The 11,223-nt window shown below is 38.3% G+C and overlaps 1 protein-coding gene across 1 annotated transcript; it reads left to right on the top strand.

The window, feature by feature from the left end:
• Window positions 1–745: 745 nt before the first annotated feature.
• On the top strand, window positions 746–3,306 carry IL22 (interleukin 22). Its single transcript, XM_035314917.1, has 5 exons — window positions 746–949; window positions 1,690–1,755; window positions 1,851–1,994; window positions 2,230–2,295; window positions 2,709–3,306. The coding sequence occupies exons 1-5, from the start codon at window positions 746–748 to the stop codon at window positions 2,820–2,822; spliced, it is 594 nt and encodes a 197-aa protein (XP_035170808.1). The 3' UTR covers window positions 2,823–3,306.
• Window positions 3,307–11,223: the final 7,917 nt, after the last annotated feature.

The following is an 11,223-nucleotide window of genomic DNA, read 5'->3' as shown; positions in this document are numbered from 1 at the left end:
AATACAGTGTTGGTCCCACAGTTTCTGATCTCTCAGAGGGAATTATGCAGTGATGGGCAGACAGCTGGTGACTCCAGTGGGGCACAGCATGGGAAGGGTATTATCAGGATGAGAACCACAGGTGGTCAGTCCTTTGGGTCTGGAACAGACTCTGGCCATTTGTGTACCCCCATCAGCTCCAATGAGGCATGGGTCCTTTACAACAGAAGATGAACAGAAATAAATATAGATTATATTATCTGACATCAAATTGCCAATATATTTAGTGTGGTGCAATCAGGAGAGAAGGCATGCAATCACACATTTCTCAAATGTTTTTATGTGAAAAGGATTCAGGATTCCTGCCCCAGTAAAACCCCCTGTTTTGCCCCTGCATTAAAAGCTGGTTTGCTTTATAAGAACCTAGGAGTACAATGGCCTTGAAGTTGTATTTGTGGGTTTTATAGTGGTTAAGTAGTTCTCAGAAGAGGATACTGGAAAGTAAGAGACTTGCTGATGTCATTTTTAATTCACCACCAATACCCCAAAAAAAAAAAGCTGAGAGAGATGTTGATGGCCCTATATAAGGTGCACCTCACCTCCTTCAGAGCACATCTAGAATCACAGCAAAGGTAAGGCTAGCAGCCTTTGTGCCTCTCCTGTTCTGCCATTGCCTATTCTCCCTGATGCTAACGTTACTCTCTCTCATCAGTGCTGAGCTCTGTAACTGCAGCCTTCTGGGACGGACAACTTTGGATCGTGAACCATGGCCTCCCTGCAGACCTTGACCAAGAGCTTCTCAGTATGGGTCTTCTTCTGCTGCTGTTGCTGTCTCCCTCTTCTTCTCACCAGCCCTCTGCCTCCAAAAGGTGCAGGGGTGGCTTCTATCAGCCACCAAGCCTGCAGGCTCCGGAAGACCAACTTTCAGCAGCACTACATCAGGAATCGCACCTACACCTTGGCTAAAATGGTACAGTAACCCATCTGCCCTTCATGGCAGGATATGGGGACCTCCTCCTCTGACGGTTCCCTGGCTTCTAGCCCTCAGCATTTCTTTCTCTTTCTCATGCCTTTCCATAGAGCAACACATATTTGCAGTGAGGTAGTTCTTGACACGTGGAGTAGGTCTGTTGCCCACTGGTGGTGTGGTCAGGGGAAGATGCTGCCTCTCCTGCAGCCCTGGTGCAGCTCAACTCCTCTGGAGTGGCTGATGTGACAATTGTGAGGCATGAGCTTACATTTCTCTTGTTCCCCAGCTCTTTCAGATCTGGGTCTGTCTGGGACTCCAGCTGTGGCCAGGCAGCTCCTGGGGTTCTCTGCTTGGACGGGTTTTTGGCCTGCCTTTGGCATGCATGGGTCCCCCTGTTGTACACTACCGAGAGCTGCAGCACCTCCCTGCAGCACTGTGGGCCACACTGAGGATGGCCACCCACAGTATCTCCTTTAGTCATCGTAACCACTATGACATCTAATGTTTAAGAGAGGGACAGGAATTCAGATTTCTGCTCATTTATTTTCCAATGACCTTGATTCTTACATAGTTAAGGGGAGAAACAGCCACAATGTCCAAGCTTATCTACCCTGAACAAGCTATCTATGATGCCAATTTCCTTGTGTCACCTGGAGTGTTATTGATAAAAAAACTTAGGGTTTACTGTTAATTTATAGATAAGGCTCCCACTCACACCTGACATTTCCTTTTCCTCTCAGGCCAGGGCCTCAGACCAGGATACTGACAACAGGCTCATTGGGCAGCAGCTCTACATCAACATCAAGGTAAGTCTTACACCGAGAGGACAATTTGGCATCCTTCTGCAGCACTTGTTGACCTCTCACCATGATTTAACATGACCTTCTACTTGCGTGCATAGGAAAACAACCGCTGCTACATGATGAAGAGAATTGTGGAGATTATAGTGAAAGACGTCCTTCTCACCGAGGCCAGGGAGAAGTACCCATATGCTGAGGAGGTGGCACAGTTCCTGGCATCCCTGACCTCGGAGCTGAGCAGATGTGTAAGTTGTGTGGGGTGTCTTTTCCTTTGCTGAAACATGAATCTCATCACTGCTCCTGAATCTCAGAAAGCTGCAAACAGTGGCAAAGGCAGTGATATGAAAGGAAACCTCAGATCTAAGATATCAAACTGGAGGTTGATAGAAAGGTGTGAAAAAAAAAAGCAGCAGCATATTGTCACATACAGATGCCAATGTTACCTCTGGATTTTTATTTTTGTTTTTATTTTTTTAATAGAAATTCTCAGGAAACAGAGAGCACATTGAAAAGAACCTGGAAGAAATGAAGAGCAAAATGAAACAGGTATATTTTTTTCCAACATTTAAATAGAGCAGTTCAAAAACCCAATTATTTAGCCGAATTAAGGCTGACCTAGTTATGAAACAAGCTCTGGAGTTTATTTAAAATGTGAAGTTTGCAGGGGCATTAAAGAAGGGATTAGTGATGTTTCCACTTCCAGCCCTCCTTCATTGGTGCTATTAACTCTCTGCATGTGTTATAGTAATTTAAAATTGTCCCTCAGAAGTCAGGCTGCAGATCATTGTGTATGCTAGACTGGATTTGAAAGAGCTAATTTATATCTTATGGTATAATGACTTTAATAGAACTGCTTGTGAGAATAAGGAGAGTAAGTTCTCAAGTGAGTTACTATGACAAGCTTAATTTAAATTTGAGAAATGGTGAGATGCTAAAACTTGTATTCTGCTCTTTTCTAGTTGGGAGATAATGGAAAGAATAAAGCCATTGGAGAACTGGATTTACTGTTTGACTACCTAGAAAATGCTTGTACTGATGCCCCAAAGAAGGGAGGGAACAAGAAGAAAAACTGAAAAAACATCAGATCAGTCTTGAAGAGATGTCTCCAAAAAACTCATAATATTATTCAAATTGATTAACTACTGTGGAAAAAAATCACATCTATAGATGCAGTATATGTTTTTTAACCTGTACTGAAAATAGCCAATAGGGCAGAGACAGGGTGCATACTGCTGCCTTCTTTCCAAACGAAAACTCCCGAACAGTGTGTGTTGCTACATTTCAACACAGCACAGTAGTTATTTTCAAAGGCACGCTCCTACTCTGCTCATCTGCATCAGAATAAGGCAACTGTTTCTGTATTTAATAGGCCGAGATTTGACACCTGTGTCAGCTTTGGTCAGGGTAGGCAGTGCTCTGTGGCCAGGAAGTTTTGAGTCTTTTATTGGAAATCTCTCTTGTGTATGTTGCCCTCTTCTGACCCTTACCTGAAATGTTGGTATTTTGGACATTCAGAAAATAGTTTTTTTTTTGCTTATATTTAATAGTAACTTATTTTAAGGTAATAATTATATGTACTTTTATTTATATAAATTGAAACATAGCCAAGAAAATGTATTTATGAAGCTGTACTAGAGGCTTTTACATGAACTATGAAATTAAAACTGCTGTGTAATATTTATATGCAGATGTATTGTTTTATAAATCCCTATTCAGTAATTTATTATAATAAATATTTTGGGTCATCTAATATTGCCATTTTATAGAGCCTTTCTCTTTTACTGAAATGCAAGGGAGGTGACATATACCATGCATGCAGGGCTGCTGGGCCAGTGGCTGTAACCCTGTATCTAGAAAGGATGCAAGCTTAGGAAAGCTGAAAATTCCACTTGTCACAGGCTGGGGCTTAGTGGGGAGCATGTGGATCAGCCTTTCTTGTGGGTGGGGGTGGGAAAAATAGCAACACTCCTGAGAGTCACCGGTAAGGTTCATTGGTTCTGCCTCAGTACCTCCTTAGGAAAGATCCTGTCTTGGAACAGCTGTTGGCAAAAAATCTCAAACTGTTCCCCCCTCCTTGGGTCAGATGAGATGGAGACAGTCAAGCAGTAGCAGTTAAGTGAAAATTCAAAGCACTGGGTTCTCACTGACCCATAGGCATGCTGAGCCCAAACAGTGCTCTGCAGCATCACGGATTTGAGAGCACTTCAGAAGGGAATTGCTTGGTGCTTCCTCTTGATACAAGCTCCTAGACATACAAATGTGAAGTGACTGAAGAACACTTTAAACCATCATTATCAGGTTTTTCAGATGATCTGGTTGGACCAGATGATCTTGGAGGTCTTTTCCAACCTTAATAATTCTATGATTCTATGATTCTTCTGCGATTCAGCAATGTACCCTGCGCAAAGACAAAGGACTTGCTCTGGTACAGCCAGAGTTATTAGTGGATGGATAAAGGTTGAAGAGGTCAAAAGTATCCAAATAGTCAGAAAATCAGAGTAAATATATTATTGTGGATAGTCAACAACTGGTAAAGACTTCATGAACAAGGTTTTACCATTTCTTCATCAGGTCAGCAGTATTCTGTCCACATCTTTAAAAAAAAGCCATGATGATGATCCTCAAAATAAAGGACCCAGTTGAGGTGGCAGTGCAGCTGAAGTTTTGTAAACACGACATCTCAGGGAAATTCAAATTAAAAAATGATTGCTAAAGAGATACCTAGAAGAATCCCTATGAATAGATATTGTAAATTGTAAAAATATTTGGGGAAAATGATTTCTATCTTGATGGTGTCATAATTACATTCAAAGAGGAATCAAAGGGAGGTTTTACCCAATGATCTCATGCCGTCCTTTCCAACCCCTACAATTCTGTGAAAGCTAGTCCAAATGTAGTTAGTTTCAATGCATCTTACATCAGCAGTTGTAATGAACTGTCATTAAAACAAGATTAAGCTATGTCATGCCAGTCCTGAATGAGAGTGGTCTCAGGACAAAAGCAACCACCCACAACCAATTTGAAAAAGGTTTATGTTAACCGAGATAACACTTTCTTGTGGGAACTCACATACTGAACTGATATATGATGCATCTGGGTGATAGATGTCCATTGCCTGTCAAACTAAATGCAATCAACATGGTTTGCTTTGCTCCATGCTTTGCTGTGTGTCTCTCAACATATGAATTATATCCCTGTTGACAGTCAAGGCAGAAGTGACCCAATGGTGACAGCCAGCCAGGCTTTGCTAACATATGACAGTGTTAGGGATTTAACCTTTTACTATATTAAAGAGGATATTTATTTTCTTACTTGTGGGATAAGCAATGACATTATCAAGAGCTGTTGTCCAACATCTTTTTGTCATCTTTGTGTGACATCCTTTCTCTTATCATTTAAACTTGCAACAGCTGACAGCAAAAGTTAAAAAAGTTAAAAAAGGGCAGTTAAACACCAGCTGAAGAATTATCTCACTGACCTTTCATAGACAAGCCTATCCCAAAGTTACACTTGGCTCCCTTTACATGTAATGAAGGGTAATAGGAATTATTCAGGTGTGATTCATCTGATCTACATTAAAGGTTTATAAAGACTGTGACTCTGAGCAGAATGAGAGGGATTTTCTCTAGAAGTACCCGTTTTCTTCCTTGGTTATAGAGACTAGACCAAGAACCATTTGTACTGTTCCTCATTGATAGCATTGCTTCACAAATGGATAATTAACTTATTTATTTCTTCTACTTCCTCTAGGCCCCTTCCACATTGTCTTTTTTGAGCTGTCCTACCCAGACATGTCAAATCAATCTCTCAAGCTTTCCACCTTGGGGTAAACCCAAATAAACCATTTTTTTTTTTTTTTTTTTTTTTTTTTTTTTTTTTTTTCACCCTTGTAAATGATAGTAATTTATGTATCAACTTCCTCAACCTGGAAAACCACCAGATGGAAGACTCTGCCATGGTAACCTAATGAGCTGGAGCCCTGAAAATGCCACACAGCAAATTTTGCAGAATTTCCTACATAGATTTTCTTGCAGGGTATGTGTGGCTTGTGGGTATGTGAAGGATGCTGGGTGATGGTCAGTTTTGAACAGACAAAGGAAGTAGAAGTCGGAGATTTCCCTTACAACCAAGGAAATGTCTGGGGCAAACAATTACTGAACAAAAAGGAAATAAAGAAGTAATTTGAGTCAAACAAGATGGGTTTCATTTCAGTCAATAGTTACAGCTCAGAAAAGGGAAATCATGCTGAAGCACTGTATTTTGACATTTTCCAAATAAAATATTTCAGTTTTATACTTCAAAATACTGTTTTGGTTTAGAATTTTACCTACATTTTCTCTCAAACCATGAAAAGAGATACGAAAGCAAAATGAGTTCTTTCATTTTGAGTTTGACAAGTACTTTGGGCTGACCCAAAATGATTTTTTTTTGGTTTAATTTTTCGGTTGGGTCACCAAACAGAAACCCTGTTGTTCGCACAATTTCCGTTGCCCTATTTTCCTTTCCTCACTGCTACCCTGGCCAAGTTATGGACTATTTGTAATTCCCAGAGGTTCTTGACTTAGTGTTGTTAGGGAGGGCATTTGCTCCACATACTTTGTTGAGGACACCTCCGTTATAGAGACTGGGGGACCTTTTAAAAGGAAAAAAAAAAAAGGACAGATTTACTTTCTGTGGACTTTTCCTCCCCTTCACTTACTTTAGGGGACCGGAACAGGCACTTTTTTGCTACATAGATAATTATAAAACATTTAAGCTAACTCTGAAACTTCATATAGAGAAGACAGGGGAACCCAAAGCATGAAGAGAAGTTTCCACATCCTGCTGAGTAAGTATTGGTGACAGTTTAAGAAACCTCTCTTAAATATATTATATTGAGTTTTACTCAGTTATGAGATTTACATGTTCAGTGTCTACTCTTTAAGTGACCTAGAATAAGAAAGCGTTGATATTTCCAGTTTGCTGTTGGAAGTATGTTTTAGAGGTTGCAAAGAGCTGAAGCTATCCCAGTGGTTAACCAGCAGCATGTGACTATATCAGCCTGTGCTTTAAAGCACAAGTAGCTAAACTCTGCTTTGAAGAAGGTACGGACTGCATTGAATAACCATACATTCCTGATAGGCCGTGCCTTTTCAGTCATAGCCATCATCAGTAGCCAATGGATGTTTGTAAAACTGGTGTGATATGGAGCAGAACTGGCCTGCTAACATGAAGCAGGATTGGTAGAGACATTAAAGTCAACCTCAGGCTTCTTACTAACGCTGCCAAGAAGAAGGTAGAGACCATGGAAAGACAGAAAACCTATAGTGCAGTCCTGTGGGACTCCAGGGATTTTTGGCAGGCAGTTATCTATGACATGGTGCATAAACCAGCACACGTAGGTAGGAAAGTCATGCAGCCTTTCATGGGATCCAGACCAGGATTCAATGTCGTTCAAGAATTTGTTAGGAAGTTTTATTTGAGTGAGGTAAAATGACTAAATACAAACTGTGTTAAGGCTGATGGCATCTCTTGGGCCATGTGTGATTCTAAACTCATATCCATTTGTAACAACTTTTTCTGGGTTTACACATAGCCAGACCTTATCAGATGAACTGTATGAATTTCACCACTAGCAAAAGTATTAAATTACTGTGTCAGTGAAATTATTTCTTCTGAAGTCTAGGAAATCCATCTCTCTGTTTAACTATTAAATTCCAAATCTCTGGCCAAATTCACAGATATTGATTACTGTCTTTTCATTTGGAATATATTCATGGATGGTTTGGGAAAGAAAGTATTCCAACAGCTCCAACTCTAAGGAAAAAATTTAAAAATTCTCCTGAGAAGTACTGCCCAATTATCTTCAACAAATTAATTCATGAGACCCAAATGTACATATCTTTTAATTTTGAAAGAGTAAGGCACAGCATCAATATTTACAAGATCAGGCCATTTTTCTTCTGTAGGGCTGAATAAAGAGAAACAGCAATAAAAACTATTTCTGCTTTACTCAATATAACATACATTTAAAAAATTGAGAAGAAAACAGAGTGAAAAATGTGTCTTTGACTAACTGAGTGAAACTGTGGTATGTTTGTTTCTGCAAGAACCATTAAGGCATATCAGTGCAAATTTTAGCCCTAGTTTCAAATGACTGAATGCAAAATATATTGAGTTCCAAAAACTGCCAAATTGCACTGATTTAAAGTTTTCCAAAAGATGAACACTTCCAAACCCTACAGTACATTTGAGGAGTGGTGATGATATTTTGTTCAGTTGATTCCAGCTGTGAAAGGAATGGACAATTTTGTTTGTGGCAAAGTGTAAAAGTTATGCATTCTTGAAGACTGACTTTTTTATTTGTCTTTTGCATTAGGCCATGATGTGTAAGATCTCCCCAATGGATAGGTCATCATGTATGTGGTCTTACTCCACAGAATATAGAAAGAAACTTCCTATTGACTTCAAGATAAGGCTTGTTGTTTGTATGTGTATCAACTGGATTGTATTACACAGAAAAGATGAAAGATTTCAACACAAGTGTTAGATAGGTGTGAGAAATTGGACTGCTCCAGGGAAAGACTTGTTCCAGAAAGTCCACCATAATTACACTTATTTGGGAAACAAAGGCTCCAAAATAAAGATTATGCCCTGTTTGTCATTGCAGAAACCTTTCTTTTGTTTGTTTGTTTGTTTGTTGGTCTAAAACTATCCAGACTTTGTCTTGGGTTAATACTTGTTATCAGACATGTCTCTAAAATTTCTGGTTTGACCAATTCCTATACTTCTCCTTTATAATGTAACTTCTGTCAGTCTTGAACAGCAGAAGAAAATTCAGATTTTCTCCCCCCTTGTCATGTTTAATCACACAAAAAAATGAATAACTGTCATTTTAGGTAGATAATCCCAGATTTAGATTTTAACAGATCTGAAGTTCATTATTCTTCAGGTAAAAATGGGCAATACTTGTTTGTCAAGCACAGAATTTGGCAAACGATATGATTCATTTGTAGGCATGAATTTGATAACTTCAACACAATGGTCATTGCTCTTGAATGTAATAGAGGTTGCATAACATTCAGAAAAGTATCTTGGTTTGCTGGGACACCTGTGTGTCTCAGAAAATGCAAGACAGTTCCTTACACACCAACTCTCTGGTTTAACTTGATGTGTGAGGCTGAAGCCTTCGAAACAGGGTGCTACTCAACTGTGGCATCATGCTGTCATTTTGAATCTGCCAATGATTCAGTTGTTAAGTGACAAGGACTTCTGGGCTCTGACTGGGAATTCAGAATAAAGCAGTGACTATCCCTCTGATCCAACAAGCTGGTAAAACACCACACGGTTTCCTCATTTTGATAATGGCCTTATATCTGTCCTCTCTTCTACCTTGGGTGCCAGAAAACTAGTCAAAAAACTCTTAGTTTGATCCCACAAGTCCTCACAGAGCCTGTGCTGTAGACAGACATCTCCATCTCCTTCAGCAGCAAGAAGGTCAGGCAGATGAGGTGAGGCATCCTCTGAGGGCTCATTCCCCTCCACCAGCCACAGAGGGAACCCTGGGTGTTGAGAGATCCATCCTCCGCTCAGAGATCCAGCCTCCAGAGGTCTATGTCCAGGCATGACAGACCCCATCTGTGAACTGCAGGGAGTTATATTGCTCCCAGGTCAAGCTACTGGCAAGAGAGAGAGCCAGCAACAAACAGCTTCATCTATGGTATTTTACTTTGGAAACATTTTGGCAATAAATTTAGATTTCATTTTTCATTTCTTAACTGTTTTCCATTGCTATTTTAATGTCTCTTGCAGTTACAAACTTCAGTTTATGCAATGTTTCCAATGATGCTGGAAATGAACAATTAATAATAAAGAATATGTTTTAGGTGAGATGAACTTGTGAGGTTTCTCTGAAAATAGGAAGAAGGGAGCAACTCATATTTTCTACATTTCCGAAAAGTAAAACAGAGAATTTCTTAGAGTAGCAATCTGAAGTTTTGGCCAAGAAGTTTAGGTTTATTTTGTAACCTCATTATCAGAACTGAGATAAAAGAGATGTTGCAGATTGATAAAGTATCTCCTGTTCTTTACTGTGATAAGTAAAATGTTTGTTTTCAGAAGTGACAGATTAGTAAGAGCAAACCTCAGTAGAATTCAAAAGGTTTCATCAACTATTTAAGACCTGGTATTCTTTTCAGGGCTTGCCTGAAAGTTTTGAAGCAGCATGGTTGAATACCAAAGCAAAAGAAATCTGATTTTTATGGACCTGCTAATTGGAGTGAAGGCAAATTTACTGGGAAAATACTCCTTGTCAAGGGAATGAATTGTTCTGTGAAAAGATTTGCTTTCAAATAATCTAATCTAAACTGGGAATGTGAGGAAAGGTTTAACAATCCCAGAGTTTATCTGGTGTTTGGTATTGGGCCAACATGCACTGAAGTTTTCAGTGAGACTGACAAAACTTCTTCCCAATTGGGTAAAAATGCTGAAAGAATTAACTAGAGATGGAAAAAAGGCACTAAAATTAAGGTTGTTTTGAAATTTTCCCAGCCCATGTGGAGAGGTATAGATTTAGACTTTTTCTGCTGATGTAACAAATTCAAAGAATAATAAGAATGATGAGAAAGGATTTCTCTCTCTCTCTCTTTCTCTCGACCTTTTCCACTGGAATCTTTTATTTTATTTTATTTTATTTTATTTTATTTTATTTTATTTTATTTTATTTTATTTTATTTTATTTTATTTTATTATTTTATTTTATTATTTTATTTTATTTTGTTTTATTTTATTTTATTTTATTTTCTGACAGAAGGCAAGTTTTGTGAAGAAGTGAATGTTTTTGCTGCTTTTCTACATAAGTATTGACTTTCTCCTGGAAAGTCAAAAAGCCCAGTATGGTTCTTCCGAAATGGGAAAAAAGAATCAGTATTTATTGATTGTTCACTGGAAGCTATGAATCTATCTATATATATTTATATACATAAAAAGTAGCTATTTTCATATGAAGACATCAACAATTTTCTAATTAGTTTCAAATTCAGTCCTACAAACTTATTAGATTCTTTAAACGTCTGCTACAGGCACAAAGTTAATGGAATATATGGGAGTTTTTAAGGTCAATGCTCAGGTCTGTAATTATAATTTTGCATATAAGCATTCCATAAAAGCTTTATTAAATATGCAAAAATTAAAAGTTGTAATATTTCTGATTTCTTAAATATTTGTTAAACATATATTTTACAATTTAAAATATTGTACATGATTTTACATATTGGCTCCAGACTAAGTGAGGAATAAAGCCTAAAAATAAGCACAAGTTATCCAACGTTAGATATAATCAGTACTTTATTTTCTCTTAAGTTTCTAAAAAAGTCTTTTAAATGATGTAGGAAATGTGAATTTCATTGTTTTCTCCTGGGTTTCTAGATCTAATTACTGTCATAATTAATAGCTACTGAATTAGATTTGATTATACTAATTGTAATAAGCAATGAT

The sequence above is a fragment of the Oxyura jamaicensis genome, chromosome 1 (genome assembly GCF_011077185.1).
Source record: "Oxyura jamaicensis isolate SHBP4307 breed ruddy duck chromosome 1, BPBGC_Ojam_1.0, whole genome shotgun sequence".
In the NCBI taxonomy this organism is placed as follows: Eukaryota; Metazoa; Chordata; class Aves; order Anseriformes; family Anatidae; genus Oxyura; species Oxyura jamaicensis.
Note: the sequence above shows the minus strand (reverse complement) of the source record. Positions and strands in the feature narration are given on the sequence as shown.

Excerpts from the sequence above, each read along its gene's own strand:
- IL22 (XM_035314917.1), top strand. The coding sequence starts at position 746 with ATGGCCTCCCTGCAGACCTTGACCAAGAGCTTCTCAGTATGGGTCTTC. Across the intron at positions 950-1,689 it reads CCTACACCTTGGCTAAAATG|GCCAGGGCCTCAGACCAGGA; the intron begins GTACAGTAACCC and ends TTTTCCTCTCAG. Across the intron at positions 1,995-2,229 it reads CCTCGGAGCTGAGCAGATGT|AAATTCTCAGGAAACAGAGA; the intron begins GTAAGTTGTGTG and ends TTTTTTTAATAG.